Genomic DNA, 23,577 nt, shown 5'->3' on the forward strand with positions numbered 1-23,577 from the left:
TGCTACAGGATGTTAATACAAGTAGTACTGCTGCCCACTACTATAGCTATTAGTGGTTAGTTGAAAGAGGAGGAAACACCCCTAGCCCTCGAGTACTCTAATAGCTTCAGGGAGAACGGAGTAATTAATTGGAATGGAGTCTTACTTACTAACCCCAGTCCTCCTGGGGTTAGTAAGCAAGAAAGAGACAGACAGAAAGTTTTAAGTAAAGAATCCTCATTAGGAAGAATGTTAGTATGAGGGTAGAAACAGGAAGTGGAAGAGTTAGAGAAAAGTATGACCGAAAGCTTTGAAATAGAACATACTTAGCTCTGGGACCCCGGGTTAGCCATCCCCGTGCCTGCAAGTTGCAAGTCCCATGGGGATCATCCATGGGGTCACCTGTGTGCCATGTAAAAAAGAAAGGGAAAATAGAAATCCAGTTCTGGTACCAAACATGGTAATAGCCACTTCACTTGGAAAGAACACTGCTCAAGAATATTATTCAAAGAAAGACCAGATTTGCAGGACATCTTCTGAGAGGTTCTTCGGGACCCCTGCCAAGAACTATATTACAAGGGAAAGTTGAGGGAGAAGAGAAGACATGGAAGATCAACTAGAGAGTGGTTCAATGACATCGTGGAATGGACTGGTTTAAGAATGACGGAGGTGACAGACAGAGAGAAATGGAGAAGAGCTGCTCATCTGCTGCAACCCTCTTGCTAGAGAATGCTACCAGACGATGACGAGCCTGAAGTACCTTAACATTACCTACTTACTCTCTAGAGCAGTTTCTAGATTATGTAAAAATAAATAAAAATATTTAAAAAAATGAACCTGAAATATTATTTAACATTAAATCATGTAAAAAAATAATATAAATGTTATGACTTCAGATAAGTTAAAATTGAATATTTATTATTATTATGATTATGTTGAATCATACAAGTAATCTAAAGACTCTTCACAGGAGGACAGTCTATTCAATCCTCCATCTAAACAACACAACACCATCTGCTATCCACTAATGGTATCTTTGTGTATAAATTATGTGTATTCTCTAAATTTGCCTGTATTATTATTATTAATATTAAAAGAGACCTCCAGAATATCAGAGGCTCATCAAGAGAGGCCATGCATCACCCACATTAGATGTCATACCTTTTCTTCAATGCATTTGCACTACCTGCGCTCGCCACCTCCAAAAGCAATTCATTCTAGTCTTGCACCACTGTATGAGAGAAAATTATGTATCTCATCTCCTTCACTGCATGCATTCTCAACTTCAATGGATGCCCTCTTGTCCTCTCTCCACCCTCTATAAAATGACAAACTTCACCTACTGGTATCCTGCATGACTCTTTCAGAAAATTGTAATTCTGATTCACATTACCTCTCTTTCTCCTGTTTGCTGTCTGCAGTGTCTACAAATTCCAATATCATCTTTAACACTCTCCTTTGCATTTTCTCTCTCTCTCTTTGTGTGCTGTATCAGCATCACCACAGAAACCAGGAGACCAGTCATGCATATTATAGTTCAAAGTGAGGTCACATCATAGCCTTGAAAAGTGACAAAATGACCAAACTGACTTCCTTATCTTTACATGTCAGGATTGATTCTGCATCCCTAGCTGATTGATTCCTTCTAGAAGCCAGCTTGGTTGACCAACTGGTTAGCATATCTGCTTTCCAGCCAAAAGGCTGCAAGTTCGAATCCTGCCATGGGCATGGATGTTTGCGACTGTCTGTGAAATAGTGGTGGTGGCTGGCAGTAGGTTGGTATAGATGATGCAGTTTGCAGTAGTTGGTGGATTGAGATGGAGAGTTGTAGAGTAGGTGCCCTCCTTCGATGAGTCTTTGGACTCCTTGGAGGTGTCACGTAATAATAATAATAATCCTGCCAACAGATATGTTGATAGATTACTGCATGATAAGTTGATAGTCAAACTGGAGTGGATGGGGGTTGGATATTAGATTGGTGCATTGGAATTGGAGACTGGCTATCTGATAGGTATCAGCAAGTTGTGTATGGGGGAGCAATATCCAGTAAAAGGAAAGTTACTAGTGGTGTGCCTCAGGGGTCTATTTTTGGACCATTGCTTGTATATTAATGATATTGGTGAAGATTTGGATGGAGATATTCAGTTGTTTGCAATAATGCAAAGTTAGAAAGTAGAGATGTTGTGGCCTTACAAGAGGTCTTGAATAAATTGAGTGATTGGGCATGGGAATGAGGATGTGAGTTCAGTGTTGCAAAATGTAAGGTTTTGCAACACTGAATTTTCCATTTGCAGAAAGCCACCATGCCCCGGGAGATATCTACATAAACAAACACATCGTAATCCAGCCAAACAGTGTGGTATTTTAGAAACACTTACACACAGTGCCAGAGCCATTTGTTCTAATGATACAGCTCTGTTCACACAACTCAAATATCTACACCACACCTTCTTGGCCAATGGCTACAATTCCTACAAAATGGATAAAATACTACATAGCTCCATTGCTCCTTCCTCCTCTAATACACAGGAACACAACATTACCATTCCTATTACATATATCAGAATTACATCAAAAAAGATAGCCGAAGTACTAATAAAACATTGCCTTTGCACCACATTCAAATCTCCTATTAAATTAGTAACTCTGATCCACTCTCCTAAGGATAAACTCTACTTCATACACTCCAGCATAGCCTATCCAGGCTATGCTGGAGTGTATGAAGAACAACCCCAGAGGATAATTGTGATGTTGAAATGAACATTCATATGTAAAGATAAGGAAGTCATTTTGTCTCTTTACAACAACAATTGGACTGCTGTTCCAGTTTTGGTTTCCTTGGTTTGCAGTGAATAATGAAGCTATGCAAAGAAGATAATAAAGATGATGTCAGGATTATGGAATGTAGATTATGAGGACAGATTGAGAGTATGTGATATGCAGACTCATAAACAAGAGAATGAGGGATAATATGATAATGGTCTATAAACATATGAATGGATGGCATAGGATATTGTCTAATGAAGTTTTTTGTTACATGAAAGGTTGGGAGAGGAAAAGAAGGCATCTGTGGAAGCCAAATTTGTGTATGGTTAAAATCGAGGAGGGAAATAGATTTTTCTCTCACACAGAGCAGTGCATGAGCAGAACAGCTTGCCTGTTAATGTAGCAATTGCATTCAGTGTGAGCGAGGTTAGAGAAAGTATGACAGCTGGTTTGACTGATCCACGTGTTAAATCTTAATTGCTGGGAGAAACTCATGTTAGAGGCTTAATGGAATGAAATAGCATTGAGAAAGGATTAAAAATAATTTTTAATTCTTCCAATATTTTGTCTCAATCACTGAAACATCATCAGGAAGTGCAATATGAGACACACACAAATACATAAAGGCAACACAAAACTAATGAAACATGTGGACAAAAGACTAGCGTCCTAACTAGGTGGAGCACTCATAGAAGGCACCCCCACCTCATTAGGACTCTAGATGTTGGTGTTGGGAAAACCTTTTTTTGAAATTTTTTGAAAATTTCTATTTTCTCATGTTGTTTATACTCTATTATATTACTCTGCATTAATAATAATTGTGTATTGAAATCTGATTTGTGTATGAATTCATTCTTTGATTTAAACAATGTTAAAGATACCAAGCAATTTTATAAGCTAGGTTTTAATCCTTTTTTCCCAAGTGAAGCAAACAGACAAATAAGTCAAGTTTGTGCCTGAACCTAGTTCAAGTTTTTACTCGTAGTAAAGGTGGAGAAAGTTCCAATCACTTTCCTTAGTATTTCCCCCTAATGCAAAGCACATCCCCTTGCTGTGATGTATGATGCTATGTATTAAAGGCAAGGGCCACTACCCAGACTGGTTTCGACCTTTATTGAGGTCTTGTCAGTGGGAGCCAGACCAATAAATGCCAAGGTTGAAGTGATGCAGAGCTTATAGAAATCTATAAGCTCTGCATCACTCTGCATCTACTGATGCGACATTTATATCATCAATAAAGGTCGAAACTGGTCTGGGTAGTAGCCCTTGCCTTTAATGCATAGCATCATACATCTCCGCGAGGGGATGTGCTTTGCATTGGGGGAAATACTAAGGAAAGTGATCGGATCTTACTCCACCTTTACTACGAGTTGCTTCAGTCTTGAACTACATTCAGGTGCAAACTTGACTTATTTGTCTGTTTGCTTCACTTGGGGAAAAAATGATTAAAACCTAGCTTATAAAATTGCTCGGTATCTTTAACATAGTATACTCAAGTTAAAAAACTTTCTATGACTTAAACAAATTAGATACAACTTGCATATATATAGAATTACATAACAATTGCAGAATATAACCCTTACGTAAGTTGTGAGTGCCTGTATACATTTTTTTTTCAATGCAGTTTTGCTTAATATAAATGTACATTATTAAATTAATTAGTTAATATTTTTTCTAAGGTTCTTCATTCTGGCACTGTTCAAAGTCCAGACGGTTTAGCAGTTGACTGGATAGGAAGAAACTTATACTGGTGTGATAAAGGCAAAGATACAATTGAAGTTTCAACATTAGATGGTCATTTTCGAAAAGTTCTTATTCGAGAAAATCTTCAAGAACCACGGGCTATTGCACTTGACCCATATTTAGGGTATGTGTACTGTTTTTGTTTGTTTGTTTGTTTCATTTAGTAATGCTTCTTATTATTATGGTACATTTCTGCAGGAGATTTCGGCTATGGTGGTATGGATTAAAAATTTGAATTAGCATCTTGTAATATGGAAATTGAATTTCTTTAATTCTGAAGGGACAGCTATTATCTCATCAAGATAATATATAGCTAGTATATCATCAAGAGTTTGAGATTTCATTAATATCAGAGAGGTAATTTTAACAGGGATATCTTTGGGTCTATCATATTAATCAAGAACGATGATGGGATCATGGCTTGGGATTTGGATTCATATAGAATTACAAGACAGGTGATTAGGATGCACTGCAGTTAGTTAAGAACACATTTTAGAATTGTAGTGACAGATTGTATATCTTTTGAAACCTATTTATTTGTACCTAGATAAATTGATTCTCTCCAGAGAAATCCAACCAGATTGCATAATTAGATGAGGCATCCACAGGTATAAAGAGGAAAATGTATATCAGTTGCATTAGGAGTATTACAAGCCTGACTTCTACAGCACCACATAAATGTACTTCAATTATCTGACACCCTTCAGTTATCAGAAAATGGCAGAAAATATGCACAGCAGTTGAAGGAAAATTCCATGGGGTCCTTTTGCTATATGGCCAGCAGAAAAATAATATAATAAATCATGTAACATCTTCTCTTTACAAAGAGCATGAATTTTCACTAAGCATCATTGAAATGAGATTCCTGTTTCTGTTCAGGCCCACAACCTTATTAACAGCAAGCTCACTAAAAATTATGAACACTACGTTCCTGAACTGTTAGTCTTATTTTTCTATGGTACACGCAAAATACAGATTGAGTGTTTCCATTGTAGCTTTCATGAATTTATGCCATCTCCAGCAAGTAAAGCCCATCTTCCATATTCACATAATTGACCATATATCTGTAGAATTCTATAGAATTTTTTTGCTGCTACAGCTAATCTTTTTTCATATATCAATCACCCCTTCCTCACTACACTCCTCACCTTCCTAGCTTGTGGTTTATTGTCCTTAACATCCCCTCCATGTCAGGCACTTGTTTATGGTTGAGGGAACATCGTAATGGTACTGGCCCTTTTAGTTCTTATTATTTGTCAATGCTTTTCATCCCATATTCTTTGCTCTACTTCTCCTCTCTGTTGCTATCCGGTATTCCAAATCATTGTTACTGAGATCTCATGCCTAGCTGCTGCATTTGCTATGTGGTGCGACCTGTGGACATCCAGAAAGGGGGGGGATCCTTGTAGTCTTGAACTACAGGTGGTACTGGATGATCCAGCCACGATCATTCAGCTAATGGGCTTGCTGCAATGGTTAGGGATGTTGTAGCTCTCCTTCTCCATGGTCTGGGAACAGGACCACAGCTTGTTGTAGTGTTTGTATAGCATCTGGGGGTAGCACTGGCATTCCACTCCTGGGCATAGTCATTGCTTGCCTGTGAGTATGATGACCAAGGACCTACATATCGTGGGTAGGCAGCTCTGGAGCTGAATCCATCTCCTCAGTATGAACATTTCTTCATCGTCTTTTTTATCAGTGATCCTCAACTAGCCCAACCAGGTACAGAAACAATAGAATCATCAACCAAAAAGCAAAGTAAGAGACAGCAGCAGAGGCTGCAACAAATACACCACTGCTTATAATCGTATAATCAACAGGTGAATGTCCAGTTGGAAAAATCCCACCCTTCTTCATCAGGAAGGATTTGGAAGCATTGCAGAATCTCAAAAAAAAAAAAAAAAAAAAAAAAAAAAACTGCTGGAGTACCCCACATATCAGCTATCTTTCACCCACAATGGGAGAATTTCTACAAACTCAACAGACTACCACAAAACTAGCATGGCAAGGAAGGCAAAATCAGATTACAAGAAGAATAATATAACTGAGCAGGCCAAAAGAAATCCCAAAGAGTTATTTTGTTATGTGGCAAGTAAGAGGAAGAATGATTATCTAAGACTAACCTTAATGAGTGATGATGGGCATGAGGTGACAGAAGCAGATAAAATAGTTTAGTTACCATTTTGCATGGATATGTTATCCAAGTGAGGTTACTGCTTTAACATATGTGATAGGCACTAATGTGGAAAAGAGATGGTTGAATTGGAGGTTCTTAGGAATTCCAGAATCTCAATAAAAATACAGCTATGGGATTAGATAGGATATCGGCTCGGGTTTTGCAAGAATGTGTAAGGGAACTGGCAATGCCTTGACTAGGCTCTTTAAGTCTCAGCTCTAGTAGAGTTAGAATAATTCCTTTGCATAAGGGTGGTTCTAAGACTGCAGTAGCAAATTATAGACCAATCAATATTACAGGCATGGTGGTAAAAGTACCAGAAAAATTGGTCAAAAAGAGAAATCAATAATGGGTGCATAAAAATATGATACTTTATGAGGGGCAACATGGCTTAGTAATTTATTCACCTTTAATAATATAGTAACAGCTGAGTTGGATAAAGGAAATGGCTACATGATGATTCTGCTGGATTTTAGAAAAGCATTTGACAGAATATCATATGGAACCCTGTTACACAAATTAAAGTAAATGGGAATGGATATGACACTGGTTATGTGGCTAAGAGGGTGGTTGCTGAACAGATAACAAAAAGTGGTATGTGGAGGGGCAGAATCAAGATGAAAGCAGGTGACTAGTGGTGTGCCACAAAGTTTAGTGCTGCGACCACTAAGGCACAACTTCTCACATGCACAACTACTAACATTTTATAAATTCCAAATCTACCCAACCAAAAGAATACTGTGCAGACATTTTATTAATATTATTATTGTTACTAGCATCTGACCTACATGGAGTCAGAGTCTCATTGTGGGAGGTACATGCTATTGCACACAATGCTCATCCAACCGTGCTTTAAACTGATTCAATGTGTCCACATCCACAACACACTCAGGCAATGCATTCCACTCACCAACCACCCTCCATGCAGAGAACCTGCTTCTCACTCCTTTGCTCACACCTTCCTTATATAGTTTCCCGTGGCCTCTTGTTCTACTCCCCTCTCCAATTCTATGAAAAATCTCTTCTATGTGTACCTGATAACCCCTGACCAGTTTATGTCTCAATCATATCCCCCCCCTCCTCCTATTCAGGAGGCTCTGCAGCTTACATTCTCTCAATCTATCCTCGTACTCCACATTCCAAAGACCACTGACTACCTTTGTGAATCTTCTCTACCCTTTCCAACATATCCTCATCACCATGAAAACCCGGCGACTAAATCTGTGCACCATAATCCATATGAGGCCTGATCAAGGCCTTATACAATAGAATCATAACCTCTCTATTTCTGCATGTCAGCGTTCTCCACATCATTCCCATTATTCGATGTGATGTCTTCACAACTTGTGCAGTGTGGCCCTTGAATTTCAGGTCGTTGTTTACCATCACTCCTAGATCTCTCATCTTCTCTACTTCTGTTAAAGTTTCCCCACCAAGTGTATACTTTGCATTCCATTGTTGTTTACCAAATCTCAAAACCTTACACTTGGCAACATTGAACTGACAGTTCCATTTACCTGCCCATTCATGCAATCTATTCAAGTCCTCTTTTAAGGCATTAACATCAGCCTGACTGTGCACTGCTCTCCCCAGTTTTGCATCAGCTAGATATCACTAGTTAAACCCAACCCAGTACTATTAACATACAAATTGAACAACAATGGCTCCAAAACTGACCCCTGTGGCACACCACTGGTGACCTTTCTCTTTCGAGACACTGCACCCCCATATACAACTTTCTGATACCTATCTGACAGCTAGTCACTGATCCAACACAGAAGTCTGTTATCCAATTCCATCTGTTTCATTTTATTTAAGAGCTTGTCATGTGGCAGTGTATCAGAAGCTTTTGCAATATCCAAGTACATCACTGTATATGCATCTCTCTGTCCAAAGTACTTGTCACCTTGTTATAATACATAAGTAAGTTAGTGAAACATTATCTCCCCTTAACAAACCCATGCATAACAACAGAGAATTCTGCTGTTATCAACTCATTTCTGTATCCTACTTCTCGCCAATCTCTCCAGGACCTTCACCACAACTCCAGATATACAGACTAGTCTATAATTCGAAGCTACAGCCTTATCACCGCCTTTATGCAGTGGAACAATTTTACCCTCCTTCCACTCCCTTGGAACCTGTGCTGTTACTAAACTTGTTAAACAGGCATGCCAATGCTACTGCCAGTTCCCTGGAACATTTTTGTAAGATGCATGGTGATATTTCATGAAATCCTATTGCCTTATTAACATCAAGGTTATTTATTTCCTCAAATACCCCCTGCCAACTCACAATGAAGCTATCCTCTCTTATGTCCTCTACACTTAAGTTCCTCATGATTCCACCCTGTTCAGGATGAAACACACTTATAAATTGATCATTGAATACCTCAACAATGTCTTCTGCAGCACTTTCGTCCCTCCATGATCATTCTTCCTTCTACCTGCCACATACCTAAAAAAAACTTTCTAGGGTTTTTTTTTGGCCTGATTTGCCAATTTCTGCTCATACTCTACTTTTGTTTTCCTTACTAACTGAGTCACTCTCCTGTCTTGTTCTTTATATTCTTCATGTGACTGATTACCGTTATTCATCTTGTACTTCCTCCAAAGGACTTTCGTTTTCCAGATTTCATGCTTAAGCTCCACATTTATCCATTTTATACCAACCTTATTCAGCCTTTTGGCCTTTGGGATACATTCGTACATTAATGCTGCTGTGTATTTCTTTGTAAGTTCCCATGCAGCATTTATTTCCTTACCACTCAACTCCTCGTTGCATGTTATAACTCGAAGTTGTCTCTGAAGCTTGTCATAATCACCAGCCTTATAATTCCACATATATCCTTTCCTCGCAAAAGCCTGCACATGACTAGCCACAACACAGGTGATTACTTCATGATGATCACTTTCACCAACTGAAGGAAAATGTGAAAACCATCTAACAATTACATCCTCTGATGAAATGATGAGATCTAGAACTCTTGATCCTCACGCCTTTCTTTACATGCTGCCTAAGATAGTTATCTCTCTAGAACTCGAGAAATTCACTTTCCTTATTACCAAATGCTGTCTCTTCATTCCAATCTATACCACCATAATTAAAATCACCCATAATAATTACCCTTTCTTTGTTCACTAATCCAAGTTGTTTATACATTTCTTCATCACCACCTTCCACAATCCCAGGCCTATAGCATTTTTTGTTGACTTTTATATATAGTTTTTAGACCTATATAAGTCCATTATTTATTACTCATATTTTTCGCATAGTATGACTATAGCAGTCCTTGCACCATTAAACCCAAAAACAAACAAACTTTCTCAACATCTGATGCATAATTTCATGATTCATCAGTTCACTTATTTATTCTGCTATCCTTAGGAATACAGTTTATGCATTGCTGTCAGTAACTGAGTTCAAACCATATTTTCAAACTATCAAAAACTACCAAAAATCTCAAAGAATATCAAAAATGTATCAAGATAATTACAAAATAAAAAAAAAAATTACAGTTTTACCTATGGTAAAACTGTAACCTATGGTAAAACACTGTTACAACTTCCACATACCTCTGTGCTGCCCACAGATTTGCATGAGCCTAGTTCCATTAGTGGTGCTGTGTGCAGCCAACATTTGCATGTTAATCAAGAGAGAGAGTTGTCTAGCTGTACTGTTAATATGCAGTGTGGCTATAATAGTACTTCACAAGGTTGAAATGCAGCAACCTGTTATTTTCAACACTGGTGGCAGCTGGTGAAAATTTCAAGTGGGGGTGCTGCATATACAAAATAAGAAAAATAATTCATTTTTTCCTAATCAGTAACCAATTTATTAATAAATAAATTTACATATTTGAGAATATGTAAATTTACATACTTCTCGAATTTTGAGACTTGCCAATATTCATTTGCACTTGGCACTGCACATAACAAATGAATCTGACACTGCTCATTGAGCAGTGTTGCTACAGATAAATTGTATGCTTGCATTCATTATTTCTGTGAGATATGAAACTTTTTTTTTTGGTGTGTGTTCGTGGTGCTGGTGAAATATTTTTAGCAAAAATATTTTACTATCACCACGAACACACACCAATAATAAAAGTTTCATATTTTACAGAAATATTGCTTGCAAGTATACAATTTATCTGTAGTGAAAAGTGCAAATGAATATTGGTGAATCTAGCTGCAACTGACCGAACATGATAATTCTGACACTGTGTTAGATCTCAGTGCATTTGTTTTAATCTAAAGTGTTAATCGAACAATTCTAATTATTAACTATTCAATGTCAAAACATAAGCTGTAACCTTTAACATGTTGTATTGCATTTATATATTGTTGTTAGCATTGTTATTATTTGTAAACACAAACAAAATTTAATTTTTTTTCATTTTTTCCTTGTGGGTGTTGCAGTGTCGCAGTGCTTATGTACAAGCCGTCACTGTTCAACATGATAATAACACTTGGGGTCAGTAAGATGTTTATGTATCAGACTGTTAACCATTATAGTCATGCATAATATGTATCTGACCGCCAAAGAACAAGTCGATCATACTGCATTAGGACACAGCAGCTTGTGAAGGCTGTGAAGCCACACCTCTGCCATAATCCTGTGAGAACGCAGAAAGTGATGTCATGAGAGAAGAATGTTTTGCAGAGAATGATGCCACGTTGCCTAACTGATGAACTTAGGGATGAGAGGCTATTCTCATTCTATGGGACACTTCCTAACATCACAACTTGTTTCATGTTATGCAGTGGACCTTCCAACAGGACTCAGCCCCTACACACAAGAATGGTTGGAAGCGAATGTGCTTGACCACATATCTCTATCTGGAAGTCCCACTCTAAATCCATAGTGCTCAAAATGTGCTCAGAGCTTGAGAGAATAGCCTGCAAGAAACAACACCCCAGCATCACCAGCCTTTGGAGCAAGCAGTGGCAGCATTTCCGTTGGATGTTGTGTGTGCTGCCATCAACATATAGCCATACAGACTTTGGGCATGCATGAAGGCAAAATGGGGATGTTTCAAACATTGAATTCATTATACATGTGTGTGCTAGTGAATGTTATACATTCATTATATTTGTATGTGCTGAAAGCTGTAAATGATTTACTAATAGATTAAATGTTTATGTATTTTTAAAGTTGTAACAGTATTTATGAATAGACCAGGTATATGTATACACTCATAAAATCAAATAAAATATCATAATTCTGTGCAATAAGAAAGAAAAAAGCTCTTCCAGATTTACTCTGCCAATAACTGACGTTTTAATTCTTACATCAGTGATGCACCACCACTTACAGACATCCAAACATGATATGTTATTCATCACTGAACCAATTGATATCATCCGCAACAACAACGACATCTCACCTCAAATTTCTTCATTATACCATCCATGATGCCTTTCATAAGAAGGGTGGGATTTGCACATTTGTCAGGTCTGATATATTTGCCAGCCTGGTTGGCCAAGAGGTTAGCTTATCCGCTCTCCAGCCAAAAGGCTGCAGGTTTGAATCCCACCATGGACATGGATCTTTGTGATTCTGTGAAAATACTAGTAGTGGTGGTTGACAGTAGATGATAGTAGTAGGTTGGTGTATGAGGTTGAGTAGTGGAAAAGGAGAGCTGTAGAGTAGGTTCCCTCTCTCAATGAGTCTTGGAATCCCTGGAGGTGTCAAATAATAATAATAATATATCATTCCATAGGAGGTTATCAAAATGCCTGAAATTCCCTATGATCTTGCTTTGCCTGATACTTCACTTTGTTTCCTTCATTATCTCTACTGTTCTTCTAACTCTTATGACTTCTCCAACCTATTTGACTATTATTCTCTGAAAGCCAATTATGTATACCCAATTACCCTAACAGTGAGATAATCTTCCTTGGTGAATTCCACATCCACAATATAGACTGCCTTACCTTCTCCATCTTTACAGACTAAGCTGGAACAGAAGCCAAACTGTTTGCTATCAGTAAAATATTAAATACAAATTGTTCACCAGCCCACCAAAATTTCAAATAACCTGATCACTCTCCCAGCACCCTCGACCTTTTCTTATGCAGCTCTCCCTCAAAATTCACTGTCAATGTTAACATCCTCTTGTCAAGTCTCACCATTTCCTTGTCTGAGTCTCTCCTTTTCTACATATCATCTTTCTCACAGTCATTCTCAGCTTGTAGTACAGCAGCTGATTGGGATAACCTTCAGGACTTCCAAACCTCATTTCCATTTTCTTGTTTCTAATGAAAGAAATAATTTTTACTGTATGAGTGCTTTTGTTTCCCGCTCTACTCCAAACTTTCAATCATTATCCAAATCTTTATTCTCCAATAGCTGCATCAAAGCAACCCAAGCCCAAAATTTAGCATATGCCCAATGGCTGAAGTAAAAATTCTCCAGCCTCTCAATTAGCATACAATACAACTCATAACAATGCAATAAAATCAACAAATCCAAAGCAGACTTCATGAGCTCTTGGCTCTGATGACACTCATCCAATTCCATTAAAATCTTTTGCTTGAGAACTTATGCCTGTCTTGTATCTTCTCTTGAAATTGTCTGCTCATCTATCCACTAGCTTTTATCCATCCAGTTCCTTAAAAATTTAGATAAAACTCAACCATCAAATTTTGCTCTAACTTCACGCCCTATTGCTCTAACTTCACAACTCTCAAAAATAATGGAAAAGATTATCAACAGCCAATTATTTCACTGCTTAGAGACTCAAATTATTGGTGATCACTCATATGCATTCCATCATTCTCATTCTACAGTAGATTTCCTAGCTAACATCTCCCACCTTTGGAAGCAGGCCATGGAAAAGTTTAGAGAAACTCAAGTGGTTGCACTTGATATTTCCAAGTCATTTGATTGAGTCTAGCATTGTAGCCTTCTTACTAAGCTACCATTTTATGACATTCCTTTTCTCTTTTTGAATGGATTGCCAGCTTCCTCTCTGGTTGTTCATTACAGTCATGGTGGATGGTTTCCTTTCACCAGATTTTGCAATCAGTGTTGGTGTTCCTCAAAGGTCTGTGATTTCACTGGTAGTGTTCTTCCCATAAAGATCTTTGCTCTGACAACTGCTGATGACAGTACTATCCACTCTTTCAAAACTTTAAGGTGCTCAGGTAATTCATTCTCCAAAGATCTAATGAATGCCTTAAACACTGATCTCCTTGTGTGGGCTAAGGATAATCTGGTATGAATTTTAATGTCAACAAAGCACAGACCTCCCCTCCCTCTCTCAAAAAAAAAGACCATGTCTCATTGTTCCACAGGCACGTCAAATTCATAGCCTTTTAAACTTTCAAAAAGCTTTGTATTCTTTTTCATGTTCTCAGCTACTGGCACTTTATAAGCTGAAATCCATGCAACCTTAAAATACTGCTCCCAGATTTTGGGGTGGTGTACAAACACCTTCCTCATAATGCTTAGCTGTATTCAGAAGAGAGTAATTCACTTAATTTAAGCCCTCCCTCCTTTCTCAATGACTCCTTCCAATCACTTTTTCATAGATTTTTTTTTCATTGTTCTTTTGCTGTGTCTTTTTTCTATCTATTGCAATGAGTGCTGGTCCACTGAACTGGCCACTTACATCCTGCCATGTTCCTTTAATCATGTATGAACCCAAGCAGCTGCTGGTCAACATCCACATAAAGTTCTGATTCAGATTTATTGAACCAACTTCTCCTCCTCCTTCTTCATTCCCTACACCTCCATTCTATAGAACAGTCTCTCCTCATATTTTATTCTCCAGTGATTACAAACATCAGATCTTCAAGAAATAAATTAACAAATTCCTTTTTTTTTTCTAACCACTTGCCCACATGTGGGACTGATATTAAAATAAAGAGAGACATGTAGTCTGGCACTACATGTCTCTCTCTCTCTCTCCCTTAAATCAGTAAAATTCATGGTGGGTCATTTATCTTCTTTCCTCAGTTTATCATTGTTTCCTTCATAATTCCACAGACATCTTTTTGTTCAGTAAAGCTTTCACTTGCCTAGTCACCTCAGGTGTCAAAATCCATATTATCACTCAATCTCCAATTGGTGGCATGCTGGCCACATCTTCTGTTATTACCACATGAGCTAATATTAAATTCTACACGTGTTTTCCACATTGCTTTAACTGCATGCTCTGTGGGATAGTTGTTCTCTAAGTTGCTCAAATAATCCAGTCTCATTATTCATAAGTTATGTCCAAACTTTCAGAATTAGTCACCCTTTATTGTTACTTGTTTATCACCCATCCTCATCGTCTCCATAAACAATTCAAAACTCTTTCTCTCTCTTTGTTAAATGGACAGTGGTCAGTTAACAAAGAGAGAGAGAATTTTAATTAACTTATTGTTAATTAAAATTTAAGTATGAATTTTAATAACTAAAATTCATACTTAACTCAGCTTAACATGAAATGATCCCAAAGCCATTAATGAAATCATTAAATATGCTAATTTTTTAATTTAATTTATTTTTTCATTTCTCTTCTACCCCATGAAAGGTTGAAAACTTATGAGTATTGTACATCAATATTATGAGCAAGATAAGGAAATTTTGTTTATCATTTTTAATTCTTTTATATTTATTTATTTTTATTAAATTGCTACATGTATAAAAGATTAAAGACCATTCTTAATGGAATAAAAAAAAAATTCTCTTATTTACTCTTAATTTGAATAAAGATGTTCATATAGGGATCATTGGTATGAAGAAAACAAAAAGACGATGCTTCTTGAATTGCTGTAGAAATGACCTGTTTGTTTTGAGAAAATTCCCCTAGTTTTGTAAACCTAAAATATACTAATTTATCAGATAAGAAATCCTTCTTTAAATTAACAATACCAAGAAATTATATTCTTGGTTTAATCCTTTATCCAAGCATAAGCAACCGAAGTTTGCATGTGAAGTAACTTCATGACTGGGCAATTTGTATATATAGAGGCTTACCAAGTGGAAAAACTTTCAATATCTATTCATTTCAGACAAATTATGGAGACTACAATCATTAGAAATAATTACTTTAATTTCCTGACATTTCAACCCTCATATTAAGGTCACTGTCTGGAGTGTGTGTGTGTGTGTGTGTGTGTGTGTGTGTGTGTGTGTGTGTGTGTGTGTGTGTGTGTGTGTGTGTGTGTAAATAAGTTTTTTTACCTTGGGTAATGTATATTAGGGTTACCAAGTAATTTTATAAACGTGTTTATTTTACTCCTAATCCCAAGTAAGTAAACAATTAAGTTTGCGCCTGAATGTAGTTCAAGGCTAAAGGTGGTGCAACACCAGGGCAACTCATTGTAAAGGTGGGTAAAGCTCTGATCACTATTCTTAGTATTTTCCATAATGTAAAGCACATCTCACTAAGAGATGTATACTGCAATACATTATGGGTGGGGTTACTACCTCAACCGGTTTCAACCTTTTTTGAGGTCTCCTCAGCGAGTAGCCAGACCCTAAATACCAAGGTTTTAGTAATACATAGCCTTATCAACTATACCTATACAAGTTGCTACAAGGTGTTTTTATTTTGAATAAAAATCTCTGGAGGAGATATAGAAGTAAATAAGTTTTTTTTTACCTTGGGTAATGTATATTAGGGTTACCAAGTAATTTTATAAACTTGTTTATTTAAAATTTTTGTTTTGAGAAAATTTTCTCAAATTTTATTTTACCCACCTTTACAATGAGTTGCCCTGGTGTTGCACCACCTTTAGACTTGAACTACGTTCAGGTGCAAACTTTATTGTTTGCTTACTTGGGATTAGGATTAAATTAAACAAGTTTATAAAATTACTTGGTAACCCTAAAATTACTTGGTAACCCCAATCACATATATACTGACCTTTTCCTCTACTACCTGGATTTTGATCTTCCCCTGTTTGGAGTAAATGATTATAAAGATCCAAAAACTGAGATTGTTCCTGAATACTATAGCACTGTGTGCTTAACTCTAAGACTGCTACAACACTGGCATTGCCATTCTTTCCATTAAAAAAAAATAAAATTTGGTATAAAGAAATGTTTTATCTCTTTCACTGCGAACTTTCACAGTTGAGTACTGGCTGCAATACTTTGTTTCATAACTATATGAAATATTGAAGTTCCAGGAATACCCTAACAGAGGGACCTTGCTTCGAGAATTGTATATGGCCACCTTCCATTCAATACCATCAAATGGAGGTACTTTAACATTGGTGATTTAATCTGTGATATCTGTTACTATTTGGAAAAAGTAGAACATGCATTCTACAGCAGCCCTCTTACCTTGGATATTTGGAACAGACTAAGTAATGTGTTGTTCATTCCATTACTTACAACAGAACAGGTTATTATTATTATTTTTTTTTGCAGTGCCCACTAGCTGTCAGCAATGGGAAGAGAATTTTGATTTTTGTAATTAATGAATTAAAATACCATTTATGGAAATTTAGAAAGGAACATGGATTTGAAAACCCCAATATGACATCCAAATGCTTTATAATGTTGTATTGTGGAAATTTTATTGTTCGGTCAGATAATTTTTGTATTTAGAAAGAAGCATTCTAGGAGATATCAAATTTTTGACTAGATGGTGTAGGCCACCCACATTATGCAATATTCTGTGGGGGGGGGTGAGATAACTTCTGTTTATTCTTGATCTGAATGGTTTTTTAAATTCCATCCTCTTAATTCAATGTGGTCTTATAGTCAATTTTGCAGTTATGACTGGAGAGGAATTCCAGGCAAAGAAGGCCAACTCAAGGCGGTTAACTCAGATAGGGCTTACCACCTTGGGTATCAGTTAGCTTTGCGCTTTAGTTTCAGTTGGTCTTTTGTTTCATCTATATGAGATTGGTGAAAAAGGAAAACTAATAGTCTTTGGCTATATGATGATATCAAAGAGCTGAGGCATCTTCTCAGTCTCTCATACTATCTATCTGTCTTTTCTTTCTCCTGATACTATCAGGCTCTCTTGCATCCCTATACTAACTATTCTAGGCATATGATGAGCACTCCTTTACTTTTTCATCTGAGGTGTTAAAGGTTGAAACCATTCTGGGCTTTCGACCTCAGAAAACTAGAATATAATTTCTTATGTACTCTAATATACTTACTACAAGTAACTTTAACATAGAACACCTATGTGCTACATAATAATATGTAGCACATAGTGTTCTGCTTGTATTTGAAAATATGACTGACACACTACCTCCATAGTGGAAGCCACGTTTTCCTATCTAGTAGTAGAATTGTGTATTGTATTGTTAAAATATAGTAATCTACCATTTATCTGACATTCAAACAATGATCTTTCAATTAACCGATTCATATATGTAAGTAATTAGAGCACCATCAATTGTACTTCACTTATTCGATCCTTTAGTTATCAGAATATTAAATTGACTTGCCTCTGGTCATATAAATGGTAGATTTGTCCTGGCCACAGGTTCAGCTTCCTATGAAGATGATCCAGAATATTCATACCCCAACAATACAATAAGTTCCTTTTGACCACTTGCTAGAACCAAGGCCCATCCTAGTGATGGGCTTTCCTGTCTCTGAAAGTAGAGCTCAGGCTCAGCACAGTGTTGTCTGTCAGAACCAAAGCTAAGTATCTTATAATGCAAAGCACACACCTCTTAATGTACCCCTTACACTTTAACAGTATCTCTATAAAAGTTGAAACCAGTCTGGGAAGTAACCCTTCATGCATAGCATTATACGCATCTTGAAAGGGTATGTGCTTTGCATTATGAAATACTAAAGCAATTGACGTGAAGTCGTTAGCTTCTATATATGAGTAGCCTAGTTGTGAAAATACTTCACATGGAATGAATCTTTGTTTTGCTTGTGCCTGGATAAAGGATTAAACAAGAATATAATTTCTTGGCAAGTTTAATTTAACTCACCATAATGCTCTACAGACCAGAAAAGAGATTGTATTTTATTTTATCTATAGAGTCACAAAAGTTTAAAACTTTCTCATGGATGATATTCTGTTACCATAGATGGTATTTGAGTAACCTAATCCACACAGGAAAGAACAAGTTCCAGCTAACTTTTTTCAGGACATTTTTGGATTCCAATAAGAATATTGGTAATGTAACTGAAATTCATCTTACCACCCAGTAGTAGTTAAAAACACACAGAGCAACTTGATGTAGAAAGCAGATGCAGTTAGCTTAGTCCTGAAGATAATATCCTTTCTTCTAAAATGTAATTTACTTTTCTTTCTAGTGGAAAAAAAAAACATTGCTATACTTATTTATTAGCAATATTTTTAATTAGTTGTTTTAATTAATTTTTATGCATAGTGAAAACAATAAATACAAAAATCGTTTACACATAGCATAATTATAATTAAAAAAATAAATAATTGTTTACACCAGGGGTCGGCAACCAGTGGCCCCTGGGCCGCATGCGGCCCAAACGTGTTTTTGGCTGCCCATAAAAGGTTGACCATACTTACATGGCATGTGACCCGTATGATGAATTATTTAAATAATACATTTTATAATATGAATAATAAATTAAAAATAATTTTATACCTATACTTCGTGCAACTTGGCGCGTGTCATCATGAGTGGGGATAACAAGGTGACTTCATCTGACGACAACCGAGATTTTGGCACACTTTTACAGTCGTGTTCCCTGGTCCGTCTTTAATATAATTCAATAACATCAACTATTATTTTCAGAGGATATATATTTGTTAAAAATAATTTCAAAAATGGGTTCAAGAAAACGTAATATTGCAGATGAAGGTTTAATGATGAATGGAACAGCAGGCACTTCTTTATTGAAAATGAGGGTAAGCCCCTTTGTCTTATTTGTCATAAAAGTGTTGCTGTTATGAAAGAATATAATATCAGATGTCATGAACTTAGAAAAAATCAAATTAATAAATTATGCTTTTTTCATATCTCATACTTTAAATATTTCTGTGTTTTTTAAGATTGATATAATAAAAATCAATAACTAAAATATTTTTTTCACTCACTATTTCCTTTTTAAATAAACACTTGTGGCCTGATTATTAAAAATAAAAGTTGAATGTGGGCTGCGAGTCTGAAAAGGTTGCCGACCCCTGGTTTACACTTAGTATGAGTGTTAGTAATTAATTGCTTTATAGGAAATTAGTATTTACATTTTTAATGATTTTCTTTAGATATATGTACTGGACAGATTGGGGTGACAAACCGTATATTGGAAAAGCTGGTATGGATGGTAGTGCAGTTCAAGTTTTAATTAATGAGTCTCTGGGATGGCCAAATGCTCTTACAATTGATTATATCACAAAAGAGTTATTTTGGGCTGATGCACGAGAAGACTATGTTGCTGTAGCAGATATGAATGGACAGAACAGAAAAATTGTAATCAGTAGAGGTAAGTGAAATCTTTTCTTTAATTGTTATGCCAATATTAAGCTTGATCATCAAGGCATCTTTGCAAGCATTAAATCAAGATAATGCACAAATATACTAAAGGGAAACAGTTGGACAGATAAGATGCCAATTATGACTACAGGATGCTGTGTACCCTGTAGTCATAATTGGCATCCTGCATATGCCCAATACAGTGAACTTGAATATTGGGTAATAATCTCTTAATAATAGTCTCTTAAATGTTTCGTGGTGTAAGGCAACCATATTTAAGTTGAGTGAATGTTATTAAGTTATGACAGACTCCAAAAGCATTCTCTCAATTTTAAATATGCATATGCATAATAACCTAGTAGATCCAATCATGCCAGTGTTCTGTAATTAGCATAATCTGGAAATCTTGAGTTTCTATAGTGTAGGTACTGCATGTACAGGAAAACCTCGCTTAACGCGAATTCGATATGTGCGATAATCAGTTAGTGCGATTGAGTGAAATGATTCTATTTCCTGCTTTAAGCGAGTGATTAATCAGTTAATGCGATTTTTTTACGTTATTCAAAATTTTTTGTTGCCAATCTGCAGCGAACAGAAAAGCTGGAAGTCATTAAGAGACACTAGTAAAAGTGGTGCTAGTAATACAATGATTGTGCAAGACCTGGGATACAGCAAATCTACAGTTTGGACTATATTAAATAACAGCAAAGAACAAGGAAAGTTGTTACTGGTTCTTTAAGCATGCAGATCACCCAAAATAGAAGCCATTTAATGATCAAGATGGAGCATCTTCTATCACTCTGGATTGAGGATTATAACCAAAAAAGAATACCTATTAGTACAGGGAATATTCAGGAAAAAGCTCTCAATATTTTTACCTCATTGAAAGAGGAATGTGAAAGCTTTACTGTTAATTTAGGATGGCTACCATTTTAAAAATCGAGCTGGACTGCATAATGTAAAAATAACTGGGGAATCTGCTAGTGTTGATAAAGATTCTACAGTCAAGTATCCTGAAGAATTGCAAAGGATAATTCAGGAGGGTGATTATGATGATCGGCAAATATTCAACGCAGACGAAACTGGTCTCTTTTGGAAGTGTATGCCAACAAAAACTTTCATCTAGCTAAAAGCTAAAACTGAAGCATCTTCTCAACCTAGATACAAAGTATACAAAGGTCGTCTTTTATTTTTATTTTTATGCTTTTATTAGGGGGCAATACACAGTAAACTGAAGCATGTATTAATTTATTGTGTGCAAAATCCAAAATTTAACATTATTGAAGAAATGAGCACAGTTGGAAAAGAACTTGGATTTAATGAACTGGATAATGGTGATGTGAGAAACTTGCTCAATTCCCATTCAGAACAGTTAAGAGAGAATGATCTTCTTCAACTAGAAAAACAGCAGGCATATGAAGAAGAAGAAGAGAATGTTACGACTTAGAAGCTAACTGCAAAAGAACTAGAGCTAGTTTTCAATCACATTGAGCATGCTAAGGAAATTTTGTTTCATGCTGATTCTGATATGGAACAGAGCTTTGAAGTCTGCTAAAATCTTTATAAAACGATTGCCAGCTCTTGCAAATTGCATGACAAGATGAAAATGTCGAGCCCGATTCAAGCATTTTTACAACTTTTTTGTAAAAAATTAGTTCAATCAAATGTTTAGAAATTAAATAAAAATTTAAGCAATTGATTTTTATTAACTTTTATGTATTCCCAAACATAGCTTATACTGTAATTTTTTTCCCAAATTTACTCTAACTCATGGATGAATTATAATTATTCCAATTGTTTATTGTATTCGCTTTACACGATTTCACTTAGCACGCATTAATTGATTGGTTCATTAATCGCATTAAGCAAAGTTTTCCTGTATATTTTATGTCCATTCACATGGATGCTGCAGTCACTCTGGTTTTGCCAGTGTTATATATGTGTATATAAACAAAGATATTACTTCATGATTCTTCTTGACAGGAGTTTAATTAAAGATGCCAAGAAATAATATTCTTGTTTTTAATCCTTCATCCAAGTGTAAATAAACAAAGTTTATGTGTGAATTATATTCAAGATCTGGCTGCGTGTATATAGAGGCTAATGACTTCGCAATAATTAGCTAGTATCCCATAATACAAAACACATATCCTTTTGGATGTGTATAATACTTTGCATTATGGGAAGGGCAATAACCCATTATACATACCGATTGGGCATGTGTAATGCATAGCATTATATGTGCCCAGAAGGAAGTGTGCTTTGCATTATGGGATTCTAAGACAGGATAATATGAAGTGATCAGCCTCTATATACAAGTAACTTAGTTGCGAAGATACTTCACACACAAACTTTGTTTGATTAGTCTTGGATAAAGGATTAAACAAGAATGTAATTTCTTGGCATTTTTAATTTGATTTATAACTAATTAAAAAAAAAAGAATTATATAGTCTTATTAATGTTAGTAAATGGTTATACAGAGAGTTCATTGCTTGAGAATAGCTGGAGTCTCAAAAGCAGGATATAACAGGTGATGTAATAGAGACAGAGAATGGAGTGATATGATAGAGATGTTATAGGATTAACAGTGAAGAGGTTTTTCATAAAATGATGGGAACAAGAGGTCATCCCTGGAATCTGTATAAGCAATTTTTGCATGGAGAGTTGTGAATGATTGGAATGCATTGCCTGAGAGTGTGTTTTCTGCAGAGAATTTACATGTATTTAAGGCACGCTATGATGAGCTGTTCATATGACAAAGGGACCTACCACAATGGGAACAAATCAAATGTTATGTTCTGTTCTTCATTCTTCATTTAAATAGTACACTTAGTTTTGCATGTATGTAACAGGTTTTATGGACACCATTATATATTAGACACAAAATGAGAAAGAGTGTCTAAGAAATTTCTGAAAACATCTTCAGATGCAGCAGTTAATGTTCCATGGAGTTTATTTTCTCATGGCTTGTAGTATCCATTTTTTTAAAAAAACAATCTGGCAATAAAACACATAAAAAAGAAAAACACTAACTGCTGCTTCTGAAGATGTTTATTAATTAACAAATAAATATTAATACAGATAAATTAACAACTAGTTTCATACATTACTATTACGTACTTCTGTAGATTGATACAAAAAACACAAATATAAAGAAGTGGGGATCTGTAAATAACAAATTGTCATTTTTTAAAATTTGTTCAACACACGACAAACATTGTATGTAGGAAGGAGATATCATGAATGTGGGTCATTGTTATAGTGTGTAGCATGTTCATAGTTTTTTTTTTATCTATGCTACCCTGAGTTGATTCAATATCGGGCCTTGGTTTTTATTGTACTAGGTCAGACATTAGATCAGCTCACTAGCCTCTTTACACTTGCATACATAAGTATAGAATTCTATGTATGATATTTTTGTTAGTTACCGATCAACTTGATGGTTTACGTTGGTAAACCATAGGCCAACCTGTCTGGTCGAGTGGTTAGTGTATCCACTCTCCAGCCAAAAGGCTGTGGGTTCGAATCCCTCA

General features: G+C 36.0%; 1 protein-coding gene across 1 annotated transcript in view; it reads left to right on the forward strand.

Annotated features, from left to right (window-relative positions):
• LRP1 (LDL receptor protein 1) overlaps nucleotides 1-23,577 on the forward strand; it is a 1,646,373-nt gene that overhangs the window by 988,014 nt on the left and 634,782 nt on the right. Inside the window, exons 61-62 of the mRNA XM_090402369.1 lie at nucleotides 4,425-4,612; nucleotides 19,836-20,053. Coding sequence (XP_090258495.1) covers nucleotides 4,425-4,612; nucleotides 19,836-20,053 — 406 coding nt within the window. The remainder of the gene's footprint in view (nucleotides 1-4,424; nucleotides 4,613-19,835; nucleotides 20,054-23,577) is intronic.

This window comes from Typopeltis vanoorti, chromosome 2, assembly GCF_054136105.1.
Source record: "Typopeltis vanoorti isolate ZY-2024b chromosome 2, IOZ_Tvanoo_1.0, whole genome shotgun sequence".
Lineage (NCBI taxonomy): Eukaryota > Metazoa > Arthropoda > Arachnida > Uropygi > Thelyphonidae > Typopeltis > Typopeltis vanoorti.